The 27895-nt window shown below is 48.0% G+C and overlaps 1 protein-coding gene across 3 annotated transcripts in view; it reads left to right on the top strand.

Annotated features, from left to right (window-relative positions):
- The first annotated feature begins 1176 nt into the window (after positions 1–1176).
- The window catches only part of NTN4 (netrin 4), a 48210-nt gene continuing 21491 nt past the window's right edge, over positions 1177–27895 (top strand). For 2 of the 3 annotated variants that reach the window (XM_064702097.1, XM_064702096.1), the window contains exons 1-3: positions 1177–1282; positions 4777–5306; positions 22296–22574. In XM_064702097.1, coding sequence (XP_064558167.1) covers positions 1201–1282; positions 4777–5306; positions 22296–22574 — 891 coding nt within the window. In that variant the 5' untranslated portion in view covers positions 1177–1200. Of the gene's footprint in view, positions 2096–4776; positions 5307–22295; positions 22575–27895 lie in introns of all 3 variants that reach the window. The other variant, XM_064702098.1, reaches the window with a different exon arrangement.

Here is a 27895-nt window from a genome sequence, read left to right as displayed (position 1 = left end):
GGGGTAGTGAAAATGACAGGGGCAAGGCAAGCAAAATGCTTCCCTGTGGCATGTAACTGAAAGATGGCAAAGATCAACCTTCCTCTACCTTTTAAGGTAAAGACATAGAGATAACACTGTCCAGTCAGATGATTGCGCACTAAATACTTTTCAGTGAGCATTTAGGTGATGATATAATCCTAGCAGCTCAAAATGTGTGTTTGAAATGCATTACAGGAGGCACTGTGGTAGTCTTAAGACGCTGTTATGCTGGTTTTTAAAACGGAATTGTTCTTAAGTTGTCCAAGTTCAAAGTGCAGAGAATGACATATTTGTAGCATTTTGTAGCTCTTGCAACATGCTCCCCTCACAGATTAGATTCAGGTGAGTAAAAAAAAATGACTGCTCAGAAGTGCTCCACCCTTGCTCTCTTAATAGTCCTTCGCTGAGACCTTAAAAAGTAATGGTCTGGTAGGGAGCAGTGGATGTAACTGTGCCTTTTCCTACTTACAGAGCCCAAAACTGCTGTAGCAGTGTGGTGATCGGTGCTATCGAACCCATCAAACCATATGGGAGCTAAGCCATAGATTGCCAATTCCCAGGAAAGAAGGGAAAACCTCTCGCGTTCACATGGTTCCATGGCTCAGTTACCAGAAAAGCCGATTAAACAAGTAACGCCTTCAAAGTTGAGCTGCCCAGGGTTACTTGTGGTAAATTAAGTCCCTCGTTAGAAACCGTGCCGGGCCTGAGGAAGGCTGCCTTTTGCAGCTTCACTTCCACCCTCTGTGCCCCGACAGCGCGCCCGGGCTCGGAAGCCGAAGCCTGGCACTGGCGAGGGGTAGCCCGCTGTCCCGGGGGATCGCGGATCCCTCTCTGTCTGCGGGCACCAGCCCGCCCGCCCCGGGCTGCCGGGGCTGCGGGACGGGGCGGAGGTGTGCGTGTGCGTGCGGACGGGCGCTCTCCGCTGCAGTACCGCGCCCGGCCGCGCACCGGCAACAGCCCCCCGCGGCGGGCGGCCCCGGCGGGCGGGCGGGAGGGCCGGGCTGCGGGGCGGGGCCGGGGCGGTGCGCGGGCGCTGCGCGGCGGGCGGCGGGCGGCGCGGGGCGGCGCGGTGCGCGGCGGGCGGGCGGCGGTGCCGCGCGGGGCGCTGATGCCGCGCGGGGCCGGTCGCGCCGCGGGGCGGCGGGGCGCGCAGGGCGGGCGGCCACGGGGCGCTCGGCCATGGGGCGCTCGGCCATGGGGCGCGGGATGCGGCTGGCGCTGCTGCTGCTGCTGCTGCTGGGCGCCGCCGCCGCCGCTGCAGGTGGGTCGTGACCGGCCGCGCTCGGCGCTCTCCGTCCTCCGCGGGCGTGCGAGGTAGATGCGCGGCGCGTGTGCGTGTGCGGGAACGCGCGTGTGCTGGAGCGTCCGCGCCCGTGTGCGCGGGTGTGCGCACGCACGGGGAACCGCACGGGCGTGCGCGCACCGTGCTCACAGTGCGGTCTCTGTCCGCACGTGTCCGCACACACGCATATACGTGCGCATATGTGTGCGCGTGTGCCCGCACATGCGGTGCGTGTCGGTCCGCGGCGTGCGCGGGTGGCTGTGGAAGGGCAGGGGCCGGGATGCGCGTCCCCCCCGCGCCCCGCGCCGCAGACAAAGAGGGGTCCGGCCGTACCGCGCTGTGCTGCGCGGGGCCGCCCCTGCCCGCGGAGCCGCCGGCGGGGCCGAGTGGGCTCGGGCCGGGGCTTCGGGGGATGCCGCGGAGCGCTGCGGGTGGCAGCGGCGGGGTGCTACGGGTTCCGCAGGCGCTTTGGGCGGCGGTGCCCCGAGCCGTCGGGGTGCGGAGGAGCGCGGGCAGGGTTTCCAAAGCCCCTTCCCGCAGAGTAAACACTTCGCACTCAGAGCTGCCCGCAGCGGGGTCCCGCAGCACACACACTCGGGCATAAACAGTTTGCGTAACGCTTCCTCGGCCGGGTGCAAGCCGAGTGCCAAATTTCTTTTTTATAAAGAAGAAAAAACTCTGATGGGAAACAAACATTTAATGAGGCACAAGATATAAACGAAACATCACAAGGCATGTGTTGCTAAAATGCTTAAGCAGGAAGCATATGATTTTCCATGGATGTTTTCCCAGGTGAGTCATGGTACTTGCTGCATGCTCTTACTCATCACTGAAGATCCCAGTCCGGTGGCATGTACAGTAGATAGAATGGGAAGATTTAGTTGGGCAGATGCATTAAGTGCAATAGGGAAAAGCACCTTTTCCAGTGCTGTGGCAGACCAGTTGTGAACTTGTGACTGCCAGCATAGAAACCTCTATGGTCTCAGTTTGTCCTTTTACTGAATCCCTGTGGCAGCCAGTGTTACACTAGAAAGCTGTCACTTTTCATAACGCGAAGTGCTCTGCATTGGTCATGCAACTCTTTTCCAATTCAAGTGAAAACAAACACCCTTTCAAAGGGGGTTTCCTCTCCCCCCTTTTTGCCCCTGGGACCCACGACTGTGTGCCAGCAGCATTTCTCAAACCCTGCTGAAGCCAAGGTCCCTCGCCCCAGATCTCATCCCGGCTGAGGAAGGGAACCTCAATGCCTGGCCCGAAGACAACTGCAGTCAGTGACCGTGCATGACCAGGGCTGCAGCATACCCCGAGCTGGGAGCAATCAAATACTCTCAGCTGCCGGGGTCTGACATGGGATTTTGTAGCCAACCCCTCCCAGCCGGGCTCAGGCAGAGCCCTGTCTCTGCCCTGGGGCCATCTATGACAGCCCTACCACCAACTGCAGTCACAGGGAAACCTCCCATTGACCAGGTCCTCCTCCACTGCATTCCTGGAGGCAGCAGCCTGGTGTGCTAAAAACAAAAGGACCTGATGAACACAAACAGTAATCTCAACCTGTCTGATGGGGCTGACTGAGCCCTGCTCTTCCTACACTTCCCAAATCTGCTTTGCAATCCCACAAGTGAGGGAACCGCAGTAAATGTTCATCTATTTGCGTAGTGGCCAACTGCTCTGTGTTACACGTAAGCCAAAGAATCCAGGAAAGCAGCCAAAGACATAAATTAGGCCAACTACTGGCTGGCCTCACTGATAATATGATAATAGCACTTAACTTACCTACCCCTCAGGAGAGCTACGTGGGTTAGTTAATGTTTATACAATGCTTTGAAAAGGATGTTCAGGAGTTGTAGGTGATATTACATTGACCTTACAGTTCTATTTGTTTACTTCTCTGGAGCAAAGGTGTCCTGCACAGTTACTGTAGGTCAACTCCAACACAGCTTTACCAGCACACTGTAGGAAGCTAACTTGACTGAGCATTTCTTATTCGCTAAAAATTTCCCAAGACTGCTCACCCAGGGAAATCCAGAGACTGGCTTCAGAAGTGCCTTGTACTGGGTGCACAGCAAACAGCGCTCCACGGCTGTTCTGAGGAAATGCTGTAGGAAACCCATATAGAACTTTTGTGGTAAAAATGGTTTTTATCCAGAGTGCTTCTTGAAGAGTGGGAGAAATGGGGGATTCTGTCGGGCTTGGAAGGCTTAGCACTGCTAGTGCATAACATAGCTTAATTGCAGCTATGACACTGTAGGCAAAAGCTGAATAAACCCCAGATAAAGGATTTATTGGATGCTAAACTGAAATGACCTTCAGATATAACAAAAATGCCAAGAAGAAGACATTAATTGGTGCACAAAGCTGACTGTGTATGACTGGCCTGGTGATAAAGAAGACATTATGCACCTCAGATGCTTTGACCTCCACACATCCAAGTCAACAGATTTTTTTTTATATTAAACAATTCCCCAAATACCGCTTTGACCTATTCTGAAAGTAATTAACAAAATGTTGGAGAGCCCCTAATCAAGCATTGCTGCACCAAGAGTTACATTGATAATATGTGAGAGTTACATAGGTTTCATGGTGATTTTATTCTTCTTTGACTCTATAACTGTGGATTTTAAAATTTGACAGGACTTCCAGAAAAGCTTGAACAAAAACCACAGAGCCTCAGCTGTGTGGCAGCTTGCCAGCATAATTTCAACCAAAACTTTTTTTTTTCTTCCATTTACACTCATCAGCAACAGCCTTTCCAAACTTATGCCATGCTACAATTAAACACTGGTGTCAGCAACAGTTTCTGATGGTGGGAAAACTTGAGGTGGAGACGGAATGGTGGGAAAGGGGGTGAAGACTTGAGGCCTTTGCTGGCAGGTGATATTCCTGTGGGTTCTCACAGCCCGCCCCCTACTGTGCTGCACAGTGGGCTGGGTTGCAGCAGGGCTGCAAGGACTGGGTTGTAGCAGTGCAGGCAGTCTCCTGGCCTGGTGGCAGCATGCTGCCTTGTCGGCAGCTTGCCTTTCCTCTGCTTTTCTCCACTTCCCCAGGGCCACCTGGATCCCTTTGGAGGCGTCGGGAAAAGGGTGGCCTGGCCCTGAAGCCTCGGCCCTGCTCTGGTGCCCGGGGCCGGGAGGGCAGGGCGTACTCATGTCTCACCCTGTCGGCTGCCTGCTCTGCATCTCTTGATAGGCAGGCATCTTCCCAAGTGCAGGGAAACCCTGAAAGGTTTTGGGGTGGCTTTTTAACCTTTTTTAGGCGCACTGAGCTCCACAGAGGGGAGAGCTGAGCAGCAGTGCCACACTGTCCCACAGCCCCGCCCGGGCTCGGTGGGTACCAGCGGCACACGGTGTTGGTGTCGGCAGGGGCAGCATCCCGCTAGCGGGACGTGTCCGTTCTGACGGGGTGCGGTGCTCCAGCTCAGGAGCCGCCTGCAGCCCCGCTCTCTGCAGCCCCGCTCTCTCTCTGCCCCTCCGCAGGTCTGCGCGGCGTGGCGGCGGCGAGCAGTCCCTGCGACAAGGCCTGCAACCCTCGGATGGGCAACTTGGCGCACGGGCGGGCGCTGCGCACCCAGACGTCCTGCGGCCGCCGCCACGCCGAGCCCTTCTGCAGCTACAGCGAGGATGCGGAGCGGCGCTGCCGCCGGCCCCGGTGCGGCCGCTGCAGCGGGGCCCAGGCCGGGCTGGCGCACCCGCCCGCCGCCATGGCCGACTCGCCCTTCCGCCTGCCCCGCACCTGGTGGCAGGCGGCCCACGATGCCCTCCGTGAGACCATCCGCCTGGACCTGGAGGCCGCCTTCTACTTCACTCACCTGATCATGGTCTTCAAGTCGCCCAGGCCGGCTGCCATGGTGCTGGAGCGCTCCCAGGACTTCGGCGAGACGTGGAAGCCTTACAAATACTTTGCTGCTAACTGCTCGGCCACCTTCGGGCTGGAGGATGACGTGAGGCAGAGAGGAGCCATTTGCACTTCCAGATATTCGAGCCCCTTCCCCTGCACTGGAGGAGAGGTAAGTGTGCCTGGGCTGGGACGGGAGAGCCCCTGCTCCAGCCCCCTTTCTCCCTGCAATCTCTGCACCCGTGTTTACGCTTCATATTTCACTATATTTCACCGGCATCTCTTGTCATTTCACAAGGTGAATGAACGTAATTCACTCCTAGGTGATGCGGGCACCACCCTTCCTCTTGCTTTGCTGTGTTCGCAGTCCCTCTCTTTTCAAACCAATTCCTTTCCTTCCACCTGGTGAACCCCGCTACGCAAGTGCAGCCTGGGCACGTGGTTTCTCAGGAGTGCCAAAGGCAGCGTCACTCTGGACAGCTTTCTCCAGATCTTGCAGCCGTGTGGTTTTAAGGTGATGCAAATCAGTCTCACCAAAATGCAACCATGTTAAAATGAATAATCACCAGATTGACTTTTAATAGTGACTGCTTTCACTGAGATGCAGGCACCTAAGCAGTCAAAGTAGCTACTCACCTCGCATCGAAGTATGGTTCCCATAAACCAGGTTAGCCAGGTAACTTAAAAACTAATACCTTGTCTTTTTTCCTGTGCACACTTATGCGAAAAGAACTTGGAAAAAAAAAGGAAGAAAAACATCAGATTTGCTAAGAAGAAAATTATACGTGAAAGTCGGACGATTATCAATATCAGAAACAGCAGATAACGAGTGATGCTTTTGTGGGTGCTACCAATAATTCTCTTACCAGCGTGCCATTCCGTCCCCCGGTGCTGGGGAGATCCCCCGGGAGCCGCGGCCGTGGGATCGCCCTCCTGTGTCCCCCCACTCGCGGGGACGCATCCCCGATCACCAGCCCTGCACTCTGCTCCCTCTAGTGGCCTAATTTAATGAACTTGCCTGAAAACTTAATCAAATTTACAATTTCCCTCTGGCCTAACACAGAGAAAGGATAAAATCTGACTGGTGAATCAGGAGATCTCTTATATCATTACAGTTTCTGCTGAGAACTGGTTTTGAGGTGAAAGCCTGATTCTTGGAGACCAGCATTCATGTTGAGAAAAATCATGTGTTCAGACCCCTTTGCAGTCACTTGTGGTCACCTCTACCCATGCTCTGACTAGGAAGTCACTCTCTGCACTCTCTGGGAGCTGTTTTTTCACTAAAATGCATCTGTTAGCTGTGTCCCAGGAGGCAGCCAATGTCTTCCTCTGGGAGAAGCTATTCTGTGCCCTCATCAGCTGAGAAACAAGGATCTCCAGACCTGTCAGACAGAATCCAGAGTGACTATTCCATTACATTTTAAATCAAATGGTGAGAGAAAAGTGCTACCTTTTTTTTCTTGCCACCCTTTGCTTGTGCCCCCAAAAAGCTGCCTAAACTTCCTTTCAGAGTGCAATGTATGAAGGGGCTTAGGAGAAAGGTGGGAAAAGACTTTTCAGCATGGCCTTTTCTGATAGAACAAGGGGCAACAGTTTTATGCTGAAATTGATTTAGATTGGACATAAGACATTTTTTGTTTATGAGGGTCATGGGGCACTGAAAGAGGTTGCTCAGAGAAGCTGAGAATGGCTCATCCCTGGAAGTGTTCAAGGCCAGGTTGGGTGGGGCGTTGAGCGACCTGATCTACTGAAATATGTCTCTACCCATGGCAGGGGTGTTGGACTCAATTATCTTTGAAGGTCTTTTCCCAGACAAACAATTCTGTGGCTCTGAATCAGAGCTAACTACGAAGTAAGACCCACAAAAGAAAGGATGTATGTTCACCACCGGGAATTTCTCAGGCCCTCAGTACTTTTGCCAGCCTCTGTGTCCCACCTGAATCATGAAGTTATGCCAGCCTGTGATGGAGGGCATGGAGAAATCCACAGCTCTTAGGCCAGTCAGTGGGACTTCTCTTGGGTATATGATTTACATGCTCCCTTTTTAGCTTTCCAGGGGTTTTTACTCAGGGACAAGAAACCCTGGACATCTTACAAGGCAGTATTTGCCTCACTGGTACTGGGTGCCCCGTTGCTTGCATCCTGGTGCACTTTTCATTGTGGTCACTGCACACCAGCATGGTGCTGTCCCTGCACACAGGATGGGAGCTGTGCCTGGAGAGAACCTGTACGATTCCCAACCTCAGGCTAGCTCCTCTCTGGGCTGGTGCAATGTGGGGACAGCAGAATCAAGGTCTTGTGTATAGAAACCAATGCCTCTCAGAAGAAGAAAAGTAACTTGGTGCTCTTTGGTGCATCTGCAGTAGCATGCTGCAAAGAGAGGCTACATACTGAGCTTGCTCCTGTGGGACCTCTTCTTTTGGCATGGCTTTAGTCTGTGTTATTGCAAAGAAGCTATAAAAGTCAAGAGCATTTATTTGTTCCAAGTTTTAAACAAATACTCCATCCAAGGGGCTGGAGCTTAGAAGATTTTGCTCACATGGTACACTTCAGTTTCCTGCACTTAAACACCACTTTTTACCTGCAAAGTAATAGCAGCAGCTCTCCAGATGGCAAGCCTGCATGCTTAGCAAATATCACATTTAATTTATTACAGTGTGCTGCATTCCAGCAATTACTAGTAGCTGCCAATAGCAACATGTATCTGACCTAAAGAAACATCAGAATTTTGTGTTCTGTTTGGAGTTATGTTGTGCTTTACTCCCACTTTGGTAGCACCTAATTTCAGACATATGGAAACAGTAATTTCACTTGAAGCAGTGGTTTCAAATATGCAGTCATCCAAAATGTCCATGTCTGGAGGGTATTTCTCCTTACTCTGAAGGGTATTACTCATCTTCTTTAAAGCACAACTACAAATTCTGTGAGGGCCACTGGGTTTCTTTTTTAACTTTTTAGATTTTTTTTTAACTGGGATGTAACAGTTGTAACCTGTGATCCAAGCCATGTGTCACACTGTCTGTGTGCTGCTTTCTCACACTTCAGACATTTCAACACCACATGTGCATTTCTGGGCACTGCATTAAGGGCTTGCAGGATTTTGCAGGATGCTGGGGTCTCTCTGCATGGTGCTGGCAGCTCATTCACTGCTGTCTGTCCTCTCGGATGAGCAGTTTGGCTCAGGTGAGGCCTCAGGTGGTGGTGACTCACCCCAGGTATCACTGTGTTTGGCACAGAGACAGCAGCTTGTTGGGCTGGTGGTTTCTGGTTTTACCCTCTGTAAAGAACAGGCAGTGCTGATCCACCTGCATTTCTGCTCACTGTTACACTACCTGCAAGGTCCAGTTCAAGGCAGCAGTGTGCAGAACCCCACAATACTCAGGGGCTTAGGGCCTTTTTTCAATGTATCACCCATCTTAATTTGGGTCAAAGGTGTATCTGCCTCACTTTCTATTAAAAAAAAAAGATCATACTTTATGCATTCTGCCCTCATCATCATGAGTCATTCCTTAGATGCTTACTTCAACTCTTATGACAAAAATCCTCCCTCATCAGAATTTGCCATGATGTTGATCTTGAGGAGATTTATGATAGTGTAGAAAAGAAGCTGCCAGGTCTCTGGGTTCATTTCAAAGACCCAGCTCTCAGAAATGCTGAAATGGCTCAGGGAGATGCCTTTCATCCTTCTGTAGCAGTGTGACTCTGGGCTTGCCCACGCAGTGGTGGCACTGGGGTGCTGGAGAGCTCTGGGAGAGCGATGCTTTTGGAAGGCTGCAGTCACCTCTGCTGGGTGCCACCTCAGCACTGGGAACCAGAGAGGTAATTGTGTCACACACCGTGTGTGGCACTTGGATGGTCTATTGTTGGATAGAATCACCTCATCAGGGGCTTAGTAGGTCCCTGCTCTCCTTTGCTGCCTGTCCCTAATGCTGCAAGTCACCAGACCTGGTTATCTGTGATGTGGATGTGGCTCCAGCCTGAGGCAGGCAAGAGATGGAGGATCAGCAGGCCAGGGGTGATATTAGGAAGGAAAGGACAAATCTGGGCAGAGCTGCCAAGCAAAGAGGTTGAAGGCTGTACTAAAATGCACTAAAATGCCCGGGGTTTGGTCTAAATAGTTTTCTTGGTGGAAGTAAACCTGTGTTCACAGGTCAACGTGCCCAGAGACCTCAGGGGCTCTGCTGAGCTGAGCCCCATGCCAGGGCAGCCTGGCTGCAGTCTGACCCCATGCTAGCAAGAACCACTGCTTCAACAACCAGCAAAGTGGTCAGTGATTTCTCTGCAGGTGTACAGAAGCCAAACAAACCAACTGAGCCTCTCCTCAGTAGGCAACAGGAAAGGAGGCAGATGGTGGGTGCCCACCTCCTGCCCTGGCATCCAACCTTGGTACAGCCAGCCTGGGTTTCCAGCAAGGCTCAAGCCCCTGCCCGTTTGAGGAGCTGGATGTGCAGCATTGTGAAGGAGACACATTCCCATGTCAGGGAATGATATCAAATCAGCTGCATGCAGAGAGGTCATTATAGACTTCCCCTGTGCTTAATACAGTGAATTAATTGTTTCACAACAGCAGTTTATTAAGCATAGGCAGAAACCTCTAAATGTTAGCCTTGTATCACCAGTGTTTTAAGAGAAAGGCTGTGGCCAAGTTTTAGCCTGAATCATACAAAAATGCCAGAAGTGCTGAGTATTTTCGCTGTTTTCCAGGGTGTAACCCTTCAGCCAATTTATTGCAAGGGAAATCAGAACTGGATCCACCAGCCAAACATAATCTGATCTAAGTAAACAAGATGCAGAAATAAACTCTTTCAGCTTCATGCTCAGACAGGAATACTAATTTTACTAGTATGCAAAAAAAGGCTATCTTCCCTCCCATATTTCAGATTATATTAATATTTCCTTTTCAACACACTAATCTTAAAATTATCCTTGGCTAGGGATCACTGTTGAGGGCTCAAGGGGCCCTTAGCAGATGTTAATTCTTCAACTGTGAGTGAGAGTGACTGTCCACTCTGCAATGCAATTATCTCATTTACTTTACATTCCCATCTGTGGTCAATTCAGATTAGCTCGCCTGAGTGTCCCCATTTAGACAAGCTCCAGGATAAAAGGGCTTACTGAAGCAGAGTCTCCTTGACAAGATTTTAGTAAATTAGTAACTTATTTTAGTGTTCATCTATTCAGAATACTGCTAATAAATCACTTGGAGACCTCAGCTATTGTTGCTCTTTGCTATTTATAGAAGAGGCATATTTGCAGTTTGATTATATTCCAGCAACAAATTCTAACATGCTTTTAACTTTTGAAACATCACATTACCACCGTTTTGCTGTGGGATGCGTGTCTTACTGAGCATTTTATTGATCTCGTGCCTTCCCTATCGGAAAATCCTTCATATGTTCTGCCTTTCTGTTACTGCATGCAGCCTGCCTCTCTTCCTTAGGATTTGGACACCAGTCCTACTGGTTTTACCTGAAATTAGCTGTGTAGAGCAGAAGTAAAATGTGGATTTCTACTCAGAATCTGACTATGACAGTGAGTGGTTGTAACACTTGCTGCTGAAACAAATAGGATTTAAAGATGGTCAGTAATTTTTATATTTGAGTCCTACTTTTGGGTTGTAGAAACTTCAGCCTGGTTGGGCTTTTTTTCCCTTTTTGGCCCGGATAAGCTTGGCTTTCAAGTTTATCATTGTTGTCCCTAACCAAAGCTACATTTTAATTGTGCTGAGGTCCTTCAAGGGTCTTGTGGGTAACAGGAGATTTGAGTTCAGTTACTTGCAGGACTCCACAAAGAACCCGGGCAAATATGCAAAAATTACCTCAAAACAGGCTGGGATGTCAACCCATTAGAGGACTGCAAGCATCTTTTTTAATTGTCCTGTGCCACTGACATCTGCACAGAGAGAAATCAGAGGCCCAAACTGATGAGCAGGAAAGAGGAATCCTGACAGGCATTCAGAAGTGCTCAGGATGTGTGAGGACATAGCTAGGGATGTATGTTTTCAAGTCCCATCTCTACACTTTGTAGAAGTGCACTTTGTAGGAAAAATACCTCTTTAAGAGTGTCTTCCTGATCATCCTGTCATTGAAAAAACACAAATTGTTGGGCTCTGTTCAGAAATTCCATGTGCAAAATTCCATGTTCAGCTAGGCGTGGTTGGGGGGTGGCCAAATCCTGTCCAGCTCTTTGCATTGTATCACTAAATCTAGGAAGACATGGGAACTGTTGTTTCATAAGCACGAGAATAATGATTCATAGGGGAGTAGTTAATGAGATGAAGTAAATGAGGCTAGGCTGGAGTCAATAAAATTATATAGGAGCCTAGAAATCTCAGGCCGTGGCAGCTGGCAGTAGCTGCACACTAGCAGGACACCATCTCACACCAGCCTCCTTGCTGGTGAAGTGCATCCCTTGGTTTGGTCCTCAGGCTTTCCTTCCTGCAGGGAAGTCCATCTTCCCAAGCACTGTGGTGGGTTTCCAAGCTGGTGCAAGTTTCCAACAGTGGAGGATGGGAGATTTTCCCTTTAAATAATGGTGCCGGAAAAAGCGAATCAGGGGAAAAGGAGAAACTTTAGCTTAGTTTTCACCTAGTTGTGACAATCCCTCCCCCTCTCCCACAGGCCATTCTAGAGGAGTGACATGTCCCCTTATGAGGCCTCCTGGCTGCTCAGCATCTCTGAAGGACAAGGGCATGTGAAGAGCAAGATGCTTCTCCAACCTGCCCCATGATCCTCTGCATGATTTGTCCCATTACAAGTAGCCCATAGGATCGTCTCCTTTCCTTCCTGGATTTCCAGTGCTTTGGCACTTGGGGGTTGGCCCTCTGCTTGGCCAGCTCTTGAAATGCAGCCACCTCTGGGATGGAGCATAGCCAGTGTTTAACAGTGCATATCAGAGTCCCCCATTTGGAGCAGCAAGTTTCTAACAACTGCTTCTGGATCGACCTCCAATTATGGCTAAAACAAATTATTCTTTGGAGGGAGTTTGACCAGTCTGTGAAAGGGGGGATATTGTAGGCTGCCAACAGCAGGAGGGAATGGGTCCCAGGGCTCCAGGAGACCCTTTCCAAAACTTCTTATGTAGGATGTGAAGAGCACTGTACCCACATGAAACAAGAGGAGTTTGGGTAGGCAGAATTTAATTCTCTAAATTGGCATCTGGCCTTGCTAGCGGGACTATTGCTTCCCCTGAGAAAAGTGCCACGGGATTTTAACGGTGCCTCCGGAGCCTCTCTTCAGGCACTGCACCCCACTGCTTCATTTCACAGCTCATTTTTGGCATGAAGAGAAGGCTAGCTCACTTATTCAGCTCCCAGTTCTCTGGCTAGAGAGTAGGACTGCCATGTTTCTCATTGGGATTCCTGGATGCAGCTGGTTACATGGGAAGCGTGTAACCTAAAGCAGTGTATTGACATGTCTCAGAAGTTTTGGATCAAAAGCTCGTTTGAGATTAATTGCCATGCAACAGTAGGTGTCAGTGTGAGATACCCACTCTAACAACATTCAAAGTCCTCCACAAATGGTGAAGTTCTCAAATTCTCTATGGATAACATTTTACAGGAAGAAAAGAAGTTAATGTCCAGAACCCAGTTTACTCGATGTATATGCTGTGAGTTGTTTACCACCAGTCTCTCTGCAGCATCCCTCATTCCAGTAATCAAAATCTATAGCTATGGGTTGAAAGAGGGCTGCTGCTCCTTGTGACCTTTTTGACAGTGTGCAGTTACATATAATTCCAACAAGTGTTCTTTTTCCTAAAATTTAGTGTATCTCATGGTAGTTCAAGCTGACAGTCCTATAGACACAAAGCCTTTTCATTATAAACAAGAGCAGTTGAAAAATATTCATGGAATTGTGTTACTCTTAGGCTGAAAGAAAATCCCCTTGATCCTCAGTACCATTGCAGTTACTGACACACTAACCTGCTGCCTTTCAGGCTTTTGCAGTGGTGTGTTGTGCTCAGAAGCCCTTAAAGAGGTTATTCTGCAGCTCTGGGGAGTGAGCCAGCTTTTCTTACAGCCCTGCCAATGAAGAAGCAAGTCCAGTCCTTTGTCTGGCTCTTTGGAGGTAGCTCCAGGCTTTTTTTGGTCCTCCATAAGCACAACAGGTACTGCTGACCAGCCAAGGCTGAGAACATAAATCTTTTATGGGGATGGGGAAAGGAGGGGAATTGCTGGAGAGATGAGTACTTAAATACCATCTTTCTTGCTGATGAGTCAAAGGACTTCATATAATCAGCTGAGATGTGCTGGTTCATTTTCCTGGCTGGGCTAGCACAGCCTTTACTTTAGAAATGGTGATTCTAAATATGAGAAAAAGGCAATAATTGTTTTCCTTGATAGCCCATAGCCAATGATATCATGCATCTGGAGGGTTCTGTGAACCAAGAAACTGAGTGTTTCTATCTGTTTGATGAGCAAAAGTAGTGGTTAAGCAAAATGGAGCCATTGTGGAATAAATGATGAATTATTGGAGAAGCACTATTAACCGGAGATGAAGAAATACAAGAGGATTGAGCTGTAGTGAGATTTTCCTGATAAGAACATTAGTTTTGTGATCATTGACTGCATGAGGACAGGAATGACCTAGCAGTGTTTCATTTTCATCTAATGAAATTGTGTGGTTGAATGTTGAAGAACAGCTGGGAAGATGGCTCTCATCTGGCTGATTATTGCCAGAGATTTCAAGGATCCTGGAGAAATCCCAAGGGTCTTCCCTAGCTCTCCTTGTGCCTTTTCCAGCCCCTCACTGGTCAGCTGCTGCATGAGAGTTGGAACTCTTCCTGGACAGCTTCTCACTTTTAAGAATGGCTGAATACTTTGAGATTCCCAAAAGACAAAAGTTACCTTGGTATAAATTAATTTGGGAGGGATGATTATTTGAAATAGTTGTATTTTTGTCCTGAAATCTCTGTAAGATTGCATAAATTTTGGATTGTAAGGCAAGGGATTATTTGCCTTGATTGATGTGCTATAAAAGACTGCAGAAAGACTGGAAGCATGGGCCAAATGCTGTCTTATGTCAAATTATATGAAGGAGCCTTGTTAAGGCTGCTGCCATTTCTCCAGCATCTCGGGGAGCTCAGGGACTGCTGGTGGTGCTACACAGTGGCTTACTGTCATGGTTGCCTGGGGATGTTGATCAAGTGCCAAATACTTTGGCCTGCAAGATTCCAGTGCTCACTGTGATCTTAGTGTCTTTGATGGTCTCCTCTCTGCAGTGGCAAGGCAGGTTTTCCAATTTCTGTTGCTGTTTCACCTCATCCAGGTGATGCTGAAGTGCACACCATGGGGGCAGTCTGACCTCTTCACAAGCAAAAGAGGCTCTTCTTTCCTGCAGTCCACTTGGTCTGACAGACAGAAAAACAAAGTGTCTTAGAGGAGCTGGTGGATAATACCTGCCCAGCTTAGGCTGATGAACTTTCCACACCATGTGATTTATTTGCAGCATCTGCCAAAAGCTAATGTGTCCTTATTTAGCCTAGAGTCATTGCAATGAACATAGCACAGAGATGCACATTGGTTTCTCTCCTAAAATCTTGTTGCTCAGTGTGGTAATATATGAAATAAATCTGTTTTGTCAGTAGGAGGTACCAGCATTGTGGCCCTATCAGCCTTCTTCACAGGGGTACTAATCCAACAGGCTTAAATTTGTGAAGCAATAAGATTGTTTTCTTAAAGCTTTCAAGAGCTTAACATTTAGGGTGTATCTCCAAAACGTGGTTGAAGTTAGACAGTGGTTTCAGAGGTTTTTAGAGTGGGCTGATGGGCAGGGACACGGATACACAGGCAGTGCAATGGCACAGGGCCCATTTCTGTAGCAAAATATTCCTCTGCAGACACAGCTGTGCCCTCCAGGAAGAGCCAAGGAGAGCCTGGCAGACTATGACCATACTGATGCAGAAAATCCCAGAAACTAAAATACTGACCAGCAGGGTAAATGCTAGCATAGAGCTGCACCCTCAGTACTGAAAGTGGGAGACAGAAGCAGCTGCCTTCAGAGTATGTGTCTCTCAGAAGATGTGTGAAGGCAGAGAATCTGCTGGCTGTTGCCTGCACTAGCTCTGGTGTTTAAACTGTGCATCTGACAGCAGGTGTGCCTGAGCTGCTCCTGCTGAGGGAGCCCTGCTAAACCAGGCAGCTCCTGTGTCTGAGGCTTCTCAACGTAAAAAAAAAAAAGATCCTCAAAGGTGTCAGGGCAAGTAGGACTGTCCATGTTCCCCAAAGGTACCAAATCAGATTCATTGCTGCAGCTTGGGTCTTGCTGCATGGCACAGCAAACCTTCAAAGTCAAGCCATCCTCATATGAGCAGTAAGACAGTTTCACATCAGTCTTCCCTGCACGTGTTATGGTGTGAGAAGTTCAATTATTCTTTCCTTGGAAGGCACAGGGGACAAGGCCAGAACAGTCTTAGCTCCAAGGTTCCTCTGCAGCACGAAGGTCACTGAGGAGGGGTGTGGGGAAGAGGTGTGAGAACACTCTCTTTGAAGGGGGAGCACCTCACTGGCAGTGTGTTTCTGCAGCTAAATTTACATCCAGTTCCATCAGTCAGGCCTTTGTGGTTATGATGAGCTTATTGCTTCTAGTACATTTCTTGGGTGGAAGTTGAAAGCAGACAGTGTGGCAGGTTGACAGTTGGCACACATATTGCATCATTATTAATATTTTTAGTTACCCGTTTGTACAAATGAAATTGCTCCCTGGGATCTTCCCATAGTGTTTACCAAGAGAATTGACTACTTATAACTTTTACATCTAGTGAGCAGGAGAGTGCCACAATACAATTTCCCTGCTGAGCTTCTCTGAACAAGAGCAGGCAAGGCTGAAAGCAGTTGCCACCTTTGGGCAGTGCCTTCAGGAGAGTTCCTGGGCTGTTGGATGGCTGGGCTGCCTGGAGGTGCAGGACCTGGGGTGCAGGCAAGCAGTGGCTGGGGGATGGCAGAGATGTACCATGAGTGGACAAAGCATGGACTACCTCAGCTTGTGCCATCATTTGAAGTGAAAGCCAAGGCCTGTGAGCACAAGTAGATGTGAGGCAATGCTGGGCACACAGCTGGGAATCCCAGGGCCAGGATGTCAGAGATAAGGGCTCACTTTCACCTCAGCTCCAGCACCAGGCAAGTAGTGCCTAACCTCAGTTCTTGTTGTGCTTGAGGGAAATTTTTTCAGGAGGCAAATGGGTGAGGTCCTGGATGTGCTGGCAGAGCTCCACCACTGCATTTACTGCCCACATTTTCAGAACCTTGTCCAGGCACTAAATAAATAAGATCACTTCCAGTGACGTGGAGATTCCACAGAGCCCCAGGATACAGACCAATTAAACACATGTATTTAGTGCCTGCATACCAAGAGTCACTGCAGACTCCTAGTACACACCTTAACTTTTCTGTTGAACGCTTACTTGGACATCATACACCCTTTTGTAAAGTGGTGCACATCCCTTTTGCTGTATATCTGGAGAAGACAACAAACTTTGCATTCTTTTTATTCATAATTTTTTTTTCCATTTGTTGCTGTAAAATGCATTGAAAGGGATAAATCTACCAGCAAAAATCAAATAAGCCAGTACTGAACTGATCTAATGCCCCTGAGCTAATTACATGAATCACTAATATGGATGATCATTGTTGTAATTATAGATATATTTTCATGCATGCAGGTCAGACAATACAGGGTAGAGTTCATCAGTCTCTTTTGGAAAGAAACCACACATCACTTCATGCAATGTTACCACCATGGTTTTCATTTACAACCGAGTAAAAATGTGGTTATGTTTTTAATATTTGTTTATTGCTTTTATTTTTGCCATATTCCTGTTTGTTGGCTTGTTCCCATGTGTATATGCTTCTTGAGTCTTCTATCCATTTGTCTTCTATCCATTCTTTATCCATTCCTGGCTGAGGGCAGGCTCTCAGTTGGAGGTGGGAGCATGGCACCTCTGGCCAGGTGCAGGGACCCAGGGAAAAGCACATGCACAGCAGCTGCAAGACTCTGTGCAAGCCTCTGTAACTATGCCTGTGTCTGAAGGTCTATGAGGAAGCGACTTTTGTGGGTCACCCACATCTCTTCAATGTCCCTGGCATTTGTATCCCACAGGGTCCCATTCCATTGCTCTGGACACTTGCATCTTGACAAAAGTCCAGGCCCTTGCAGCTGCATTCAGTGGAGGTGGGCCCATGACTCACTGAGAAACCTTTGCTCCTGGAAGTCTCTCATTGGTTTTGTTGACTTCCTCAGGCAACTTTGACTTCACAGTTTATTTTGTTGCTGTCAAAATCATTCATTTGCATTTTCCTTCCCACTGTGAAGATATATATAAATATGTCTTTTTATTGCCTCTCACACATAAACATATTAGGGTACTTCTTGCAAAGGGACTTTATGTATTTATATATCAAGGTCACTGTGGTGCAAGTGGTTACTTGAGTGCACCACTTCCATGGCTGCTGCTTTATTTATATTCAGGGCTACATTGCTGCAGGAGGAGCTCAGGCTTCTTCTGCCACTAGTACTTGTGAAATAATCAACAGAGCAAGAATTGCTCATGACAGCCCATGAGGAAATTGAAACCCTGTGGAAATTTATTAGAGGCTGTCTATGTAGTGATGTGACCAAACTGCAGACAGCTGCAATGGTCTGGCTGAAGAGCAAAGTATTTTTACTCCATGGCATGTGCAACGTACTGTGGGACAGCTTAGCCACTCCTGCTCCCTTGGAGTGGAGTGGGCTTCCCTTGGGATTGGAGTGGCCTTCCTCTGAGAGTGGAGTGGGCTTCCCTTGGGAGTGGAGTGGGCTCACTCCTGCCACCAACATGCATCGCACTAAGGGGGTCAGGTGAACCCAACCCTCTTGAGGCACAGCAGTGGCATTCCTCACTCAGACACCACAGACTTCAGCTCCTATTTGGCTGTGTAGAGACACTACCACCGTGCCAAAAAATCTCTGTGCGTCTTTTAAATCAGTCCTCAATTGATGTTGCTTCGTGCAAAGGTTGCTTTTATAGCACATGGGATCCAACTGCATCATTCCATATCTCACAGTAGGAACATTACCCCAAGGACTAGATATTTTGTTTCTTAGCAGTTCTCTTTGCCTCCTGGTTTGTGACACGAGTTATTGCTAGATACTTAATTTTAAGTGGAAGCTGAGATAAAGATTCAGTTCCTGGGACTGTATTTAAGAATCCCAAATATCATAAGATTTTTGGTGAGCTAGCAACACTGGGAACAAAAACATCTTTCTGATAGGATATAATATGGATGTAAAGCACAGAAATGCTGGGGTGCTTCAATGTATTACTTCTGACTTGTTTTACAAAATATAATATTTTTATTAGTGCATACATTTCAGAGCTACTGGTGTAAAGATCAGGGCCTCCCTCACTTTGCTATCATAGGTGGGGCTATCACACTGCATAAGTCACATTGTCTGCCTAATGTTGAGGTGCCAGGTTTTGATGTTTTGATAGAAGGCCTTGTACACAGAGATGGAGACTTGAGTGGGAAAGACAGAAGCCTGGTCAGCCTGGGGTGCTTACTGTTGAGGCTTGCTGCCTGCAGAGTGTCTGGGGACCACTGCCCAACGGAGTCCTGGCTGGACAGTGGCACTAGGGAGACAATGGGCTTGTAAAACCACATCATCAAATGCACACACATGTTGACAAAGTGTTCTTTTCCATTTTTCCTACACACTTACTCTACACTGCTAAAAACTGAATTATATTTTGGTTGAGGAGATTGCTGTAGCTGGGAGTTGCCAGAAGAGCCAGAGGTGTGAAAACCTGGTCAAGTCTGCTGTGCAAACCGTGGTTCATTAGCAGAGAGGATGCTGAAACCCTGTGCCCATCCTATTGCTGGGGCAATTGCATGGAAAAGCCCAAGAAGAGGTAAAAGCAGGAAATCTGGCACTGCCTGTGTGTGAATTTGTGGCTGGGCTGCTGGAAAGCACAGGGGTGTAGACCCATGATAGCTGTGTAAGAGCACTGTGGCCCCAGTGAGATGCAGACTCCTGAGACCAGCTGGGATAAATTAGTGGTGTTAATGACAACAGGAAAATCTTGCTGGGAAACACATCCTTATCCTTATTATGCAGTGTCTGAGGGCTTGTAGAATCCCAGCTGAGTCTGCTGTGTCAGAGCAGAAAATTGCTGTCTGTATGATGCCCTACATATTGTAATGACCAGTTAGTATTTCATTACACCAGGGCTGCTGGGGTCTGGGATGGAGGCATGGGGATGTTTACTGTGCTGGCAGCACTGAGACCAGGCTCACTCTGTTCCTACACTGCAGGGCACAGTGTAGCTCCTCAGGCCAGGGCTGCTGGGCACAGCCACAGCAGCACAGGACAGCCAGGGGGGAGCAGCTGAGAGCCTGCAGCCCTTGGGAATTACAGATAGAGTTCATGTTTAGCATCACTGTTTTCATGTAGCCATAAAAAGAAATGTTTGTAGCATTTTAGGGTCTGAGCAGGAATACTGGCTCCATTGAAATCAGCAGCACAACTCCCCCTGAATTCCACACAGACAAGATTTAACTCAGTGCAGAGGCACTCAGGGTTATTGATTTCCTTGCTATGATTGTCTTTACTAGAACCGCAAACATCAGTCACATGCATTAAACAGGGATAGATAAACAAGGAAAACTGAAAACCTGAGAGGAAAGTATGCAGCTCCATCTAGCATAAATTGTTCCCATTTATATAGTTTCTCCCCTGTTCTCATCTGAATTAGGACAAACAAAGAATTCTCTGAGATGCAATTTATGTAATATCAAGAAACCCAAAATGCTAGTTTTTACTGAAAGTTCTTGAACCCAGCATTTTCTGTCATGTCCACTAAAAGGAAGTCAATGTCTTCAGACTGGATTTTTCCCAAGGAATTTTCTTTCCATATCTGAAAGCATCTTGTGTGTTCACAAAACCACTAGCAAGTAAATGTGATCAGAATGGCATTGGTCTAAATTTGGGTAAATAACAAGCCTTGGGTTGAGGTGCAAGACTTGTTGTATTTGGGGTTCACTTTGGTTTCTATTGATATCTGGTTTATATTTTTATTTTAAGAAAGAAGAAAAAACTCAGTATATCTCTGAAAGAGAGGGGAGAAAAGACCTCTTTTGAAGTGTGTTACTGTTTATTAATACCTCTCATTGGACTCAACACTTCTGCAGAAGGACCATGCTCACCAGCCTTGCCCTCTGACCACCTCTCCCAGTTAACCTTCTCCCTTACCTGTGTCTTTCTGGCAGAGGGTGCTCAGACACCTTTGGGAGGGAGGGAGGGAGTGTTTGCAGGAGAGCAGTGCAGAACTGCAGCTCTGATGTGTTTGCCAGCATGCAAGGCCCAGCTCCAGCACGGCCCAGCCGGGCTGTCCCCAGCATGCTGGTGGCAACTGTGCTTGGCAGGCTGGCAGGGCACACAAAAGCGTGCTGCCGCCGTCCAGCTCCAAAACAAGGCTAAATCTCCTTCCAGGCTGACACAAAGCTTCCTCTGGCTGGGTTCAGGCAGCCCTGGAGAAAAGCCAGGTCCCAGCCAGGAGCAGTGCCAGCAGTGGTGGGGCTGATGGAGGCAGCAGCTGGTAGGCAAAGCCTGCGGGCAGGCCAGCTGGCAGCACTGTGGTCATTATTTCCAGGATCTGTGGATCCTGGTCAAACAAAAGGGAAGCCTTCATCAGCTAAAGCATATCAGCTGCTTTCTATGGAAGGAGTGGATTCCATAGGGGATTCCAAGGGGCAGGAGGCTGTGATCCCTGATAGCAACAGCAGCAAGGTGGTGCCTTGCCTCTCACTGGGCAGGAAACAATGGTCGCCTCCTTGCCGCCTGCAAGAGGCTGGCCAGCATTTTGGGTGGCATGAATGGTTTCAGTGGGGCAGCACTGTAGTTTGAGGAGGTTTTAACTCACTGCTGGCAGTACTGCGTGGAGCCATTAGCTGCATCACACCCTCAAGCGCTCAAGTGATTTGATCAAATGTTGTTTATAATTATTGTAGTTCATCAAGCTGTCGGTGACTGTTCAGTGAAAAACTACCTAACTATTCTGAAAGTGTCACTGTAAGTTGAATGTACCAATAGCTAATATATATCAGAGATATGTTGTTTAATATCTGTGATAGTCATATAAAGTATATGCTGTTTCTGATTCCTCACTGTAGGCAGCTAGACCAAAAACTTTAAAATAAGCCTTTTCAAGAAAATTGGTTATTTTTATCTAGTGCTCTCAATATTCAGTTTGAGCCAATATTTACCTATTCAATCAGAGTGAAGTTAAAATAAAGAATGAATGATAAGTATTTGTTTAAACTTTGGAAGCCCCCCTCTTTCCTTTTTTTCTTATCTTGGTTTTCTTTATTATCAGCTTGCTGTCACTAATTGCCACACCTAATCACTTTTCCACTAGGAAGCAGCCTGGGACTGATAGGAGCCAAATATTTGGAAATATGAGCTATATTGGTTAAAAAATACACCCATTCTGGGAGAGGGAATGTTAATGAAGAGTTCCTCACATGCACATCACCCAGCAAGGTGCTGGTCCCTGTGCTGGGCCGTGCCACGAGGCCAGGGCACCCACCTCTGATTTGAGTTAATGGCAAAATGTCACTTGACACCCATAAGGTCCTTACTTCTTGTGGAGAGGAATGTAAGGGATCATGAGAAGTCACCCTGTGCGCACTGATTTGGAGGTGAATTTGGTGCTCCCACTCCTTATAAAGAGGGAAAAACATCATGAGAGCCTGGTGCACACTCCCAGAGGATGCTGTCATTGCCATTTCACCCCACAGCCCACCCTGGGGCTGGCTGACATCCTTCTTTCTGCTTCACCCACCGTGTTTCTCTGCCAGGAGATCTTCCCAGCCCTGTCACCGCTGTGTTTCTCTGCCAGGTGATATTCCCAGCCCTGTCACTGCTGTGTTTCTCTGCCAGGTGATATTCCCAGCCCTGTCACCGCTGTGTTTCTCTGCCCAGGTGATATTCCCAGCCCTGTCACCGCCATGTTTCTCTGCCCAGGTGATATTCCCATCCCTGTCACCGCTGTGTTTCTCTGCCAGGTGATATTCCCAGCCCTGTCACTGCTGTGTTTCTCTGCCAGATGATATTCCGAGCGCTGTCACCGCTGTGTTTCTCTGCCAGGTGATATTCCGAGCCCTGTCACTGCTGTGTTTCTCTGCCAGGTGATATTCCGAGCGCTGTCGCCGCCCTACGCCGCGGAGGACCCGTACAGCGCGGAGGCCCAGGCGCAGCTGAAGATCACCAACCTGCGGGTGCGGCTGCTGCAGCGGCAGGGCTGTCCCTGCCTGGCGGCCAGCCCGGCCCCGCAGCCGCCGCCAGCCCTGCACTACGCCATCTACGACTTCATCGTCAAGGGCAGCTGCTTCTGCAACGGCCACGCCGACCACTGCGTCCCTGTCGCTGGATTCAGGCCCAACAAGGCAGCTGGCGTTTTCCATGTGGTACGTACATGCACCCAACAATGTCTCACAACACAACACACTGCAGGAAAGCAGGATTTTGAAAATAGTAAGGGACTGTATAGAGTATGGTGTAGGTCCAAGTACGCCATATTTGACATTTGATGCCCTGAGCTCCAAGCACAGCGAGCAGAAATGGTGTTTACAAAGGGGGTGGTCTCCATGTGGAGCTGAAGTGCTGAACTTCCTTTATGTCTTGGTGTGGGACTCTCATCCTTTTCAAAGGTGCTCCACAGTAGTTTATTTATTTCAGGTAAATCTTAAAAAATAATTAAATTGCTGACATCCATCTTTCCCCAAATGCTGACTTGCAGTAGCACAATATCTAAAGGATAAAAAATGCAGGGCATTTTGGTAACAAAGAAGGAGGAGAGCTTCTCTGAAGATACGAGGCATCACATAACTACCATTGCTTCTGGAGGATCCAAGGATATTAGGTTGGGTCTTGAACCAAGGGGATAGAGATGGGTTTTGGCTCTCACTCATGGGCTTTCTATTGCACTTTGCAATATCTTTCTCTGGATAAAAACTCTGCGCTCTGGTTTTGAGGGTACTCCCATCACAAGAGCTCTGAGCTCCAATTCCTAAGGACCCACCAAGACCTAAACTCCAGGGAAGCAAGAGGCACCAACCCATAGGGCACATGACAGGCACAGCAGTGGCCAACACATTGGATGCCTGTGGCATGGCATGCCTGTACGCAGCCAGTCCAGGGACACTTGGTGCCACCAGCACATCTTATCCTTTCTGCTCATCCAGGCTGGCTCTGAAAGCTCTGGCTTTGCTGAAGGAAGAGCAGTAGGGAAAGACAGAACAGCCAAACATACTGTACTGAATGTTAGACAGAGAAAGATCATTAAAAAAGAAGAGGCAGTTAGTCTAGGTAAGGAGTCCAGCTCTTTGGGGAGCTCTCATTTCACTTAATTACAATCTCAGACATGAAGCAGACAGGATGTTTCCCTTCCACTAGAGCTAGCCTTGCAACATCTTGAAAATATACCAGTTTGAAAGCGTGCAGCTCTGTGATTGATAAGAGTGTTTCAAGTAGCACTGCTCTGCTTTCTGCAGATGTCCCCTGAGTGAAAGTCTTTGAAAGGGGCTGTTTGCTCAGGATTATTTTGGTGGGATACAATTGCATGGGAGCGTGCCCTGGAGCACCATTGAGAGTTGTAACAGAGCCTGCAGCCAAATAGGCCTCCAGTACAGCTACAGGCTGTGGCAACCATAGTGTGCAGGTAACAGGCAGGGCTGGGGGAAGGAAGCAAGTGCCAAAATCACACTGAAAACAGAGCAAGAAATAGCAATAAACCCCTGTGCTGGCCCCGAGGGGGAAATTCAACTCTGGTTATAAATGCTTATGTGGCAGGAGTCCCAAAGGTGACGTTTCTGCAGTGAGGCTGACTCATTTTGCTGTGTCATACTGTGCTTTACTTACCCCCCATCCTGCATGTACCGTGAGGGCTGTGCCAGTGTAGGGGTGACAATGCCCCGTGGTTTGCAGGGAGGGTCAAGGTGTGGTGAGAGCTTTCCTCTCCCAATACCACCTTTTCCATCACAGAGCTGGGGCATTTTTGGCTGAGCCTAGTCCATGCCTGGCTGCTGTGGCATGAGGCTACTGCTGTTTGGGGACTGCAGTGGCACCCACCTCCTGCAACCCAGCCTGGGGTTTGCCAGGGCATTGCATCAAGACTGGAAGAGAGAACTATTTCCAAGGTGATAGGAAGAATTCATCACACATGTGAATGAACAGAAAAGGGACAAAAGATTGCTATGTCCATGGCTGTTTAGGTGGTAGAAGTGAAAAAACTTCTGAAAAGAGAGTAGGATTTCAGAGAGGGAGCATTTTTATACATTTCAGCTAAAAAACTCAGAGAAAACATAAATCTGAAGAATTATGACTGGTCATTTAAGAGGTTGATGGAGATTTCAGTATAGTCTTTATGAACCTCTGCCTACCAAGGGTTTTATCAGAACCACAAGTGTAAAACTGAGGACAACAGAAGCAGGGAAGCACAGTATCATTTCACAATATGATTATAAAATCTGGCTCTGTTTTTATGTTTGTTTAGACAAGAGCACTCCTGAAGAATATGCCCTAAGTTAGAGTTAACATCGAAATCGAAGCATGTTTAAGATCATTTAATAAAAAACCAAACAACTTTTCAAAAAAATCTTTGTGGCAGTTTTCTTAGCCCCCCACTTGTTCTCAGCCTATAGGCAAAATCCTAACTGCAGCCTTAGTTTCAGTCCCTGCCTGGCCAGCAGAAGACACAGATGTAATATATTTATCTTTCTCTTGGGCTGCTCTGGGCAGTAAATGTGATATATTTATCTTTCTCTTGGGCTGCTCTGGGGAATCCCAGCAGCACTGGGCACAGCTGCCAGGTCTCAGTCAGATCTCACAGAGTGAGCAGAAGCATTTCAGCCACCTCACCCAGAGACAATCTGACAAAAGAGTGTGGGTATGTGAGAATGCTGGGGGCTGCTGCTCTGGCAGGTTTGATACAGGATCCTCACCCAAGGGGCCAGGATGGTCAGCCTGGGACATGGGCCCCAGCTTGCTGCCACAGGATTCCTCCCATTGAAAGTAATTTTTTCTTGAGATCTTGGCAATTTTGTTGACAAAGTGATGGTTTTGAAGGTAAATATTGTGAGTGGCTGAAGTGAGGCCACAAGTCCACTTGACCATGAGATAATACTTACCTGGAACACTGTCAGCATGTGGGCTTGGGATGCAAACAGGGTGGAACAAAGAGGGGCTCCTTCTACCCTGGCAGAAGCAGCTCTAGGTTCATTTTCTAGGGTGGGGAAACCTCTGTCTGCAATCTGTCTGAGCCAAGTCAAAGCAAAGTTCAACTTGACAGAGTCTGGTAGGAGATTTGTTTCTGTCCTGTCATCACCATCTAGCTGCAAAACTCTCCATGATGCTCCTCTCCTCCTGGCAATTCCCCCACCTACCCTTTTCCTAAAAGAGAATGGAATTTGTGCAGGAAAACTCTGGTTTTGTTTGAGCACCAGAAATGCCATGTCAGCCTTTAAGTGAATTCTGAATATACAGGTGGAACTTCTGCTCTAGCAGAAGGTGTCTTTCCATGAGCTCCCCAGAGAAGACCTGTCTGCCTGGGATGGCAAGGGCTGCTCCTTATAGGGAGTATGATCCTGTCTGTCCCTTGTTGGACATTTGTGTGCAACAGGCAACTGTCAGGTTGATACAGATACACTTTCTCTCTTTCCTACTTCTCCCAAATTTATTCAAAAGGTCACTACTCAAATCTCATCAACTAAAGCCCAGGGCTTACCCAGGAAAAGATATGCATGTACAGACAGACCTCCTACCATACCATGGTAAGCAGCTGGTCACTTCTGGAACTGCATTACATGGCAAACCACAAATATGAGCAAACAAATGAGTTTACATAAATAGGAGATCCCTCCTGATCTTCAGTGGACGCAAGAAAACTGTTTTTTCCTCTGATCTGTGGCACAGGAGCTTCTCACCCTTTGCCAGTACCTCTGCACATGGAGCCATTGCAGTGCATGTTTGCTCTGCATGCCTCTTAGCAGCCAAAGCATCCCCGTGGCCTGCTTGCAACAGCGGCAAATGGCACACAAGAGGAGAAGCAAGTGTTGTGCAAGCCTGGATGAGTAGGATCTTGCAATTTAGGAATCCAAAGTGGGGAAAGCAAACCCAGAGATACCTCACCTGGGTTCTGCAGCTCTGTCTCAAGGTGAGAGCTGGAGTTCATCCATCTCAGAGACTCCTTGCCCCTCCCTGAATGCAGATTCCTGCAGCTCAGCCAGCTGATCTCTCCAAGCTTCCTCCATAGTTATGAAGGTTGGGATCCTGGGTGGACTGAGATACTCTGCTAAAGCACTTCTGTGTAGTTAGGCAGGGGAATATTTCCCCCCACTTCCCATGTGGCCAGCCCAGTGGTTATAAATTGTTATCATGCTACTGACATCAAAAGATGCTCAAGGTCTTCCAGAGCAACGCTGACAGAAGCCTTTTGTACAAGGAATTAAAAAAAGCCCTACTGCACAGCCCCCACACCCTGGACAACAAGCTTTGTATTCTTTCACAAGAACAAGATAGGATATGAGAATTTTCTCATGCATAAATTTGGTTGTCTGGTGCTTTAGGAAAAGAATACTCTCCATGTGCTGACAGCCACCGGTAGGCATTGGTTCTAAAACTGGCACAGCAGTTGAAGCACAGCACAGTTTAAAAGCTATGGTTAGAGACTCAGTGTGAATGCTGCCATTTTCCCTTAGGCTAGAATCATGCCCATTTTCCATGAAAGCTAAAAAAAATAAAGCAAGAGAGAGAGAAAAAAAAATACAGTTTTAACAGTTCCAAAAAGGAAATTCTATTAAAAGCAGTTGCCCCTCCCAGCTATTTAGACTGTTTACGCTATCAGGTCTTTGGGACTTTGATTTTCTTTTAGTGTGCATTTGTGTTGGACTCCATATAGTGGGTGAATTCTTACAATATAAATCAATTTATAACAGGTGACTGAAAGCATTTTTCCCTCAGTGCAGCAGTCTTTGTCACTGCCTAACATTTTGGAACATGATAAATATGGGGAAAAGGATTTTATAAGATTCAACTAAAGAAAAAGCCCTATGTATTTGCAATGTGAAAGGAAGCGCTGAAAGGTTATAATTTGGCAACAAAAGGCTCTGGAAGGAAGCATGCCCTAGCAACTGTCTTTGTATAGAGAAATCAGTCGCTCGTTTATCTTGCAGAAGGCAACTTTTGTAACACTCTTTGCATTGTGCCCTCCAGTGACTGACGTTGCGACTGGGCTGTCAAGCTAAGAAGGGAAACAGTGTGAAAGTGAACTGGGATATAAAGACCCCATGACAAAATGAAAAATGTTATAGGAAGGCCTTGCTGCTTAAATGAGTCAGGAGCTGTGTGAATGCTTAAAGGAGTGAGACATACTGGCAATTGTGTTTGTGTACTTAGTGATGCTCCATAATGACCCTAGTGGGTATGCCTTACAGCTAGCTATAAGCTGAGGTGAATGAAAAGGGAAGAAAATATGTGCTTTTCCCCCTGTCAATGCACAGGGATCAGACTCTGAGATTCTGCCTTCAGAAAGGTGCTGAGATGCTGGGGAAATCCTGAAGGCCAGGTATGTCATTTTCCCATCTACCTTGTGTCCCAGCAGAGCTGCTGGGCTGGTTTCTCAGCCCCGTCTCCCAGCTGCTCTGTGCCATGACAGGGTATTTGCATGGCAGACCAGTCTCACAAGTGGCCCTCCTACAGCTCTCACAGACATTAATTTTGTCCAGTGCAG

Source organism: Zonotrichia leucophrys, chromosome 1A (assembly GCF_028769735.1).
Source record: "Zonotrichia leucophrys gambelii isolate GWCS_2022_RI chromosome 1A, RI_Zleu_2.0, whole genome shotgun sequence".
In the NCBI taxonomy this organism is placed as follows: Eukaryota; Metazoa; Chordata; class Aves; order Passeriformes; family Passerellidae; genus Zonotrichia; species Zonotrichia leucophrys.
The sequence above is the reverse complement of the archived record's forward strand: the minus strand, read 5'-3'. Positions and strand labels throughout refer to the sequence as shown.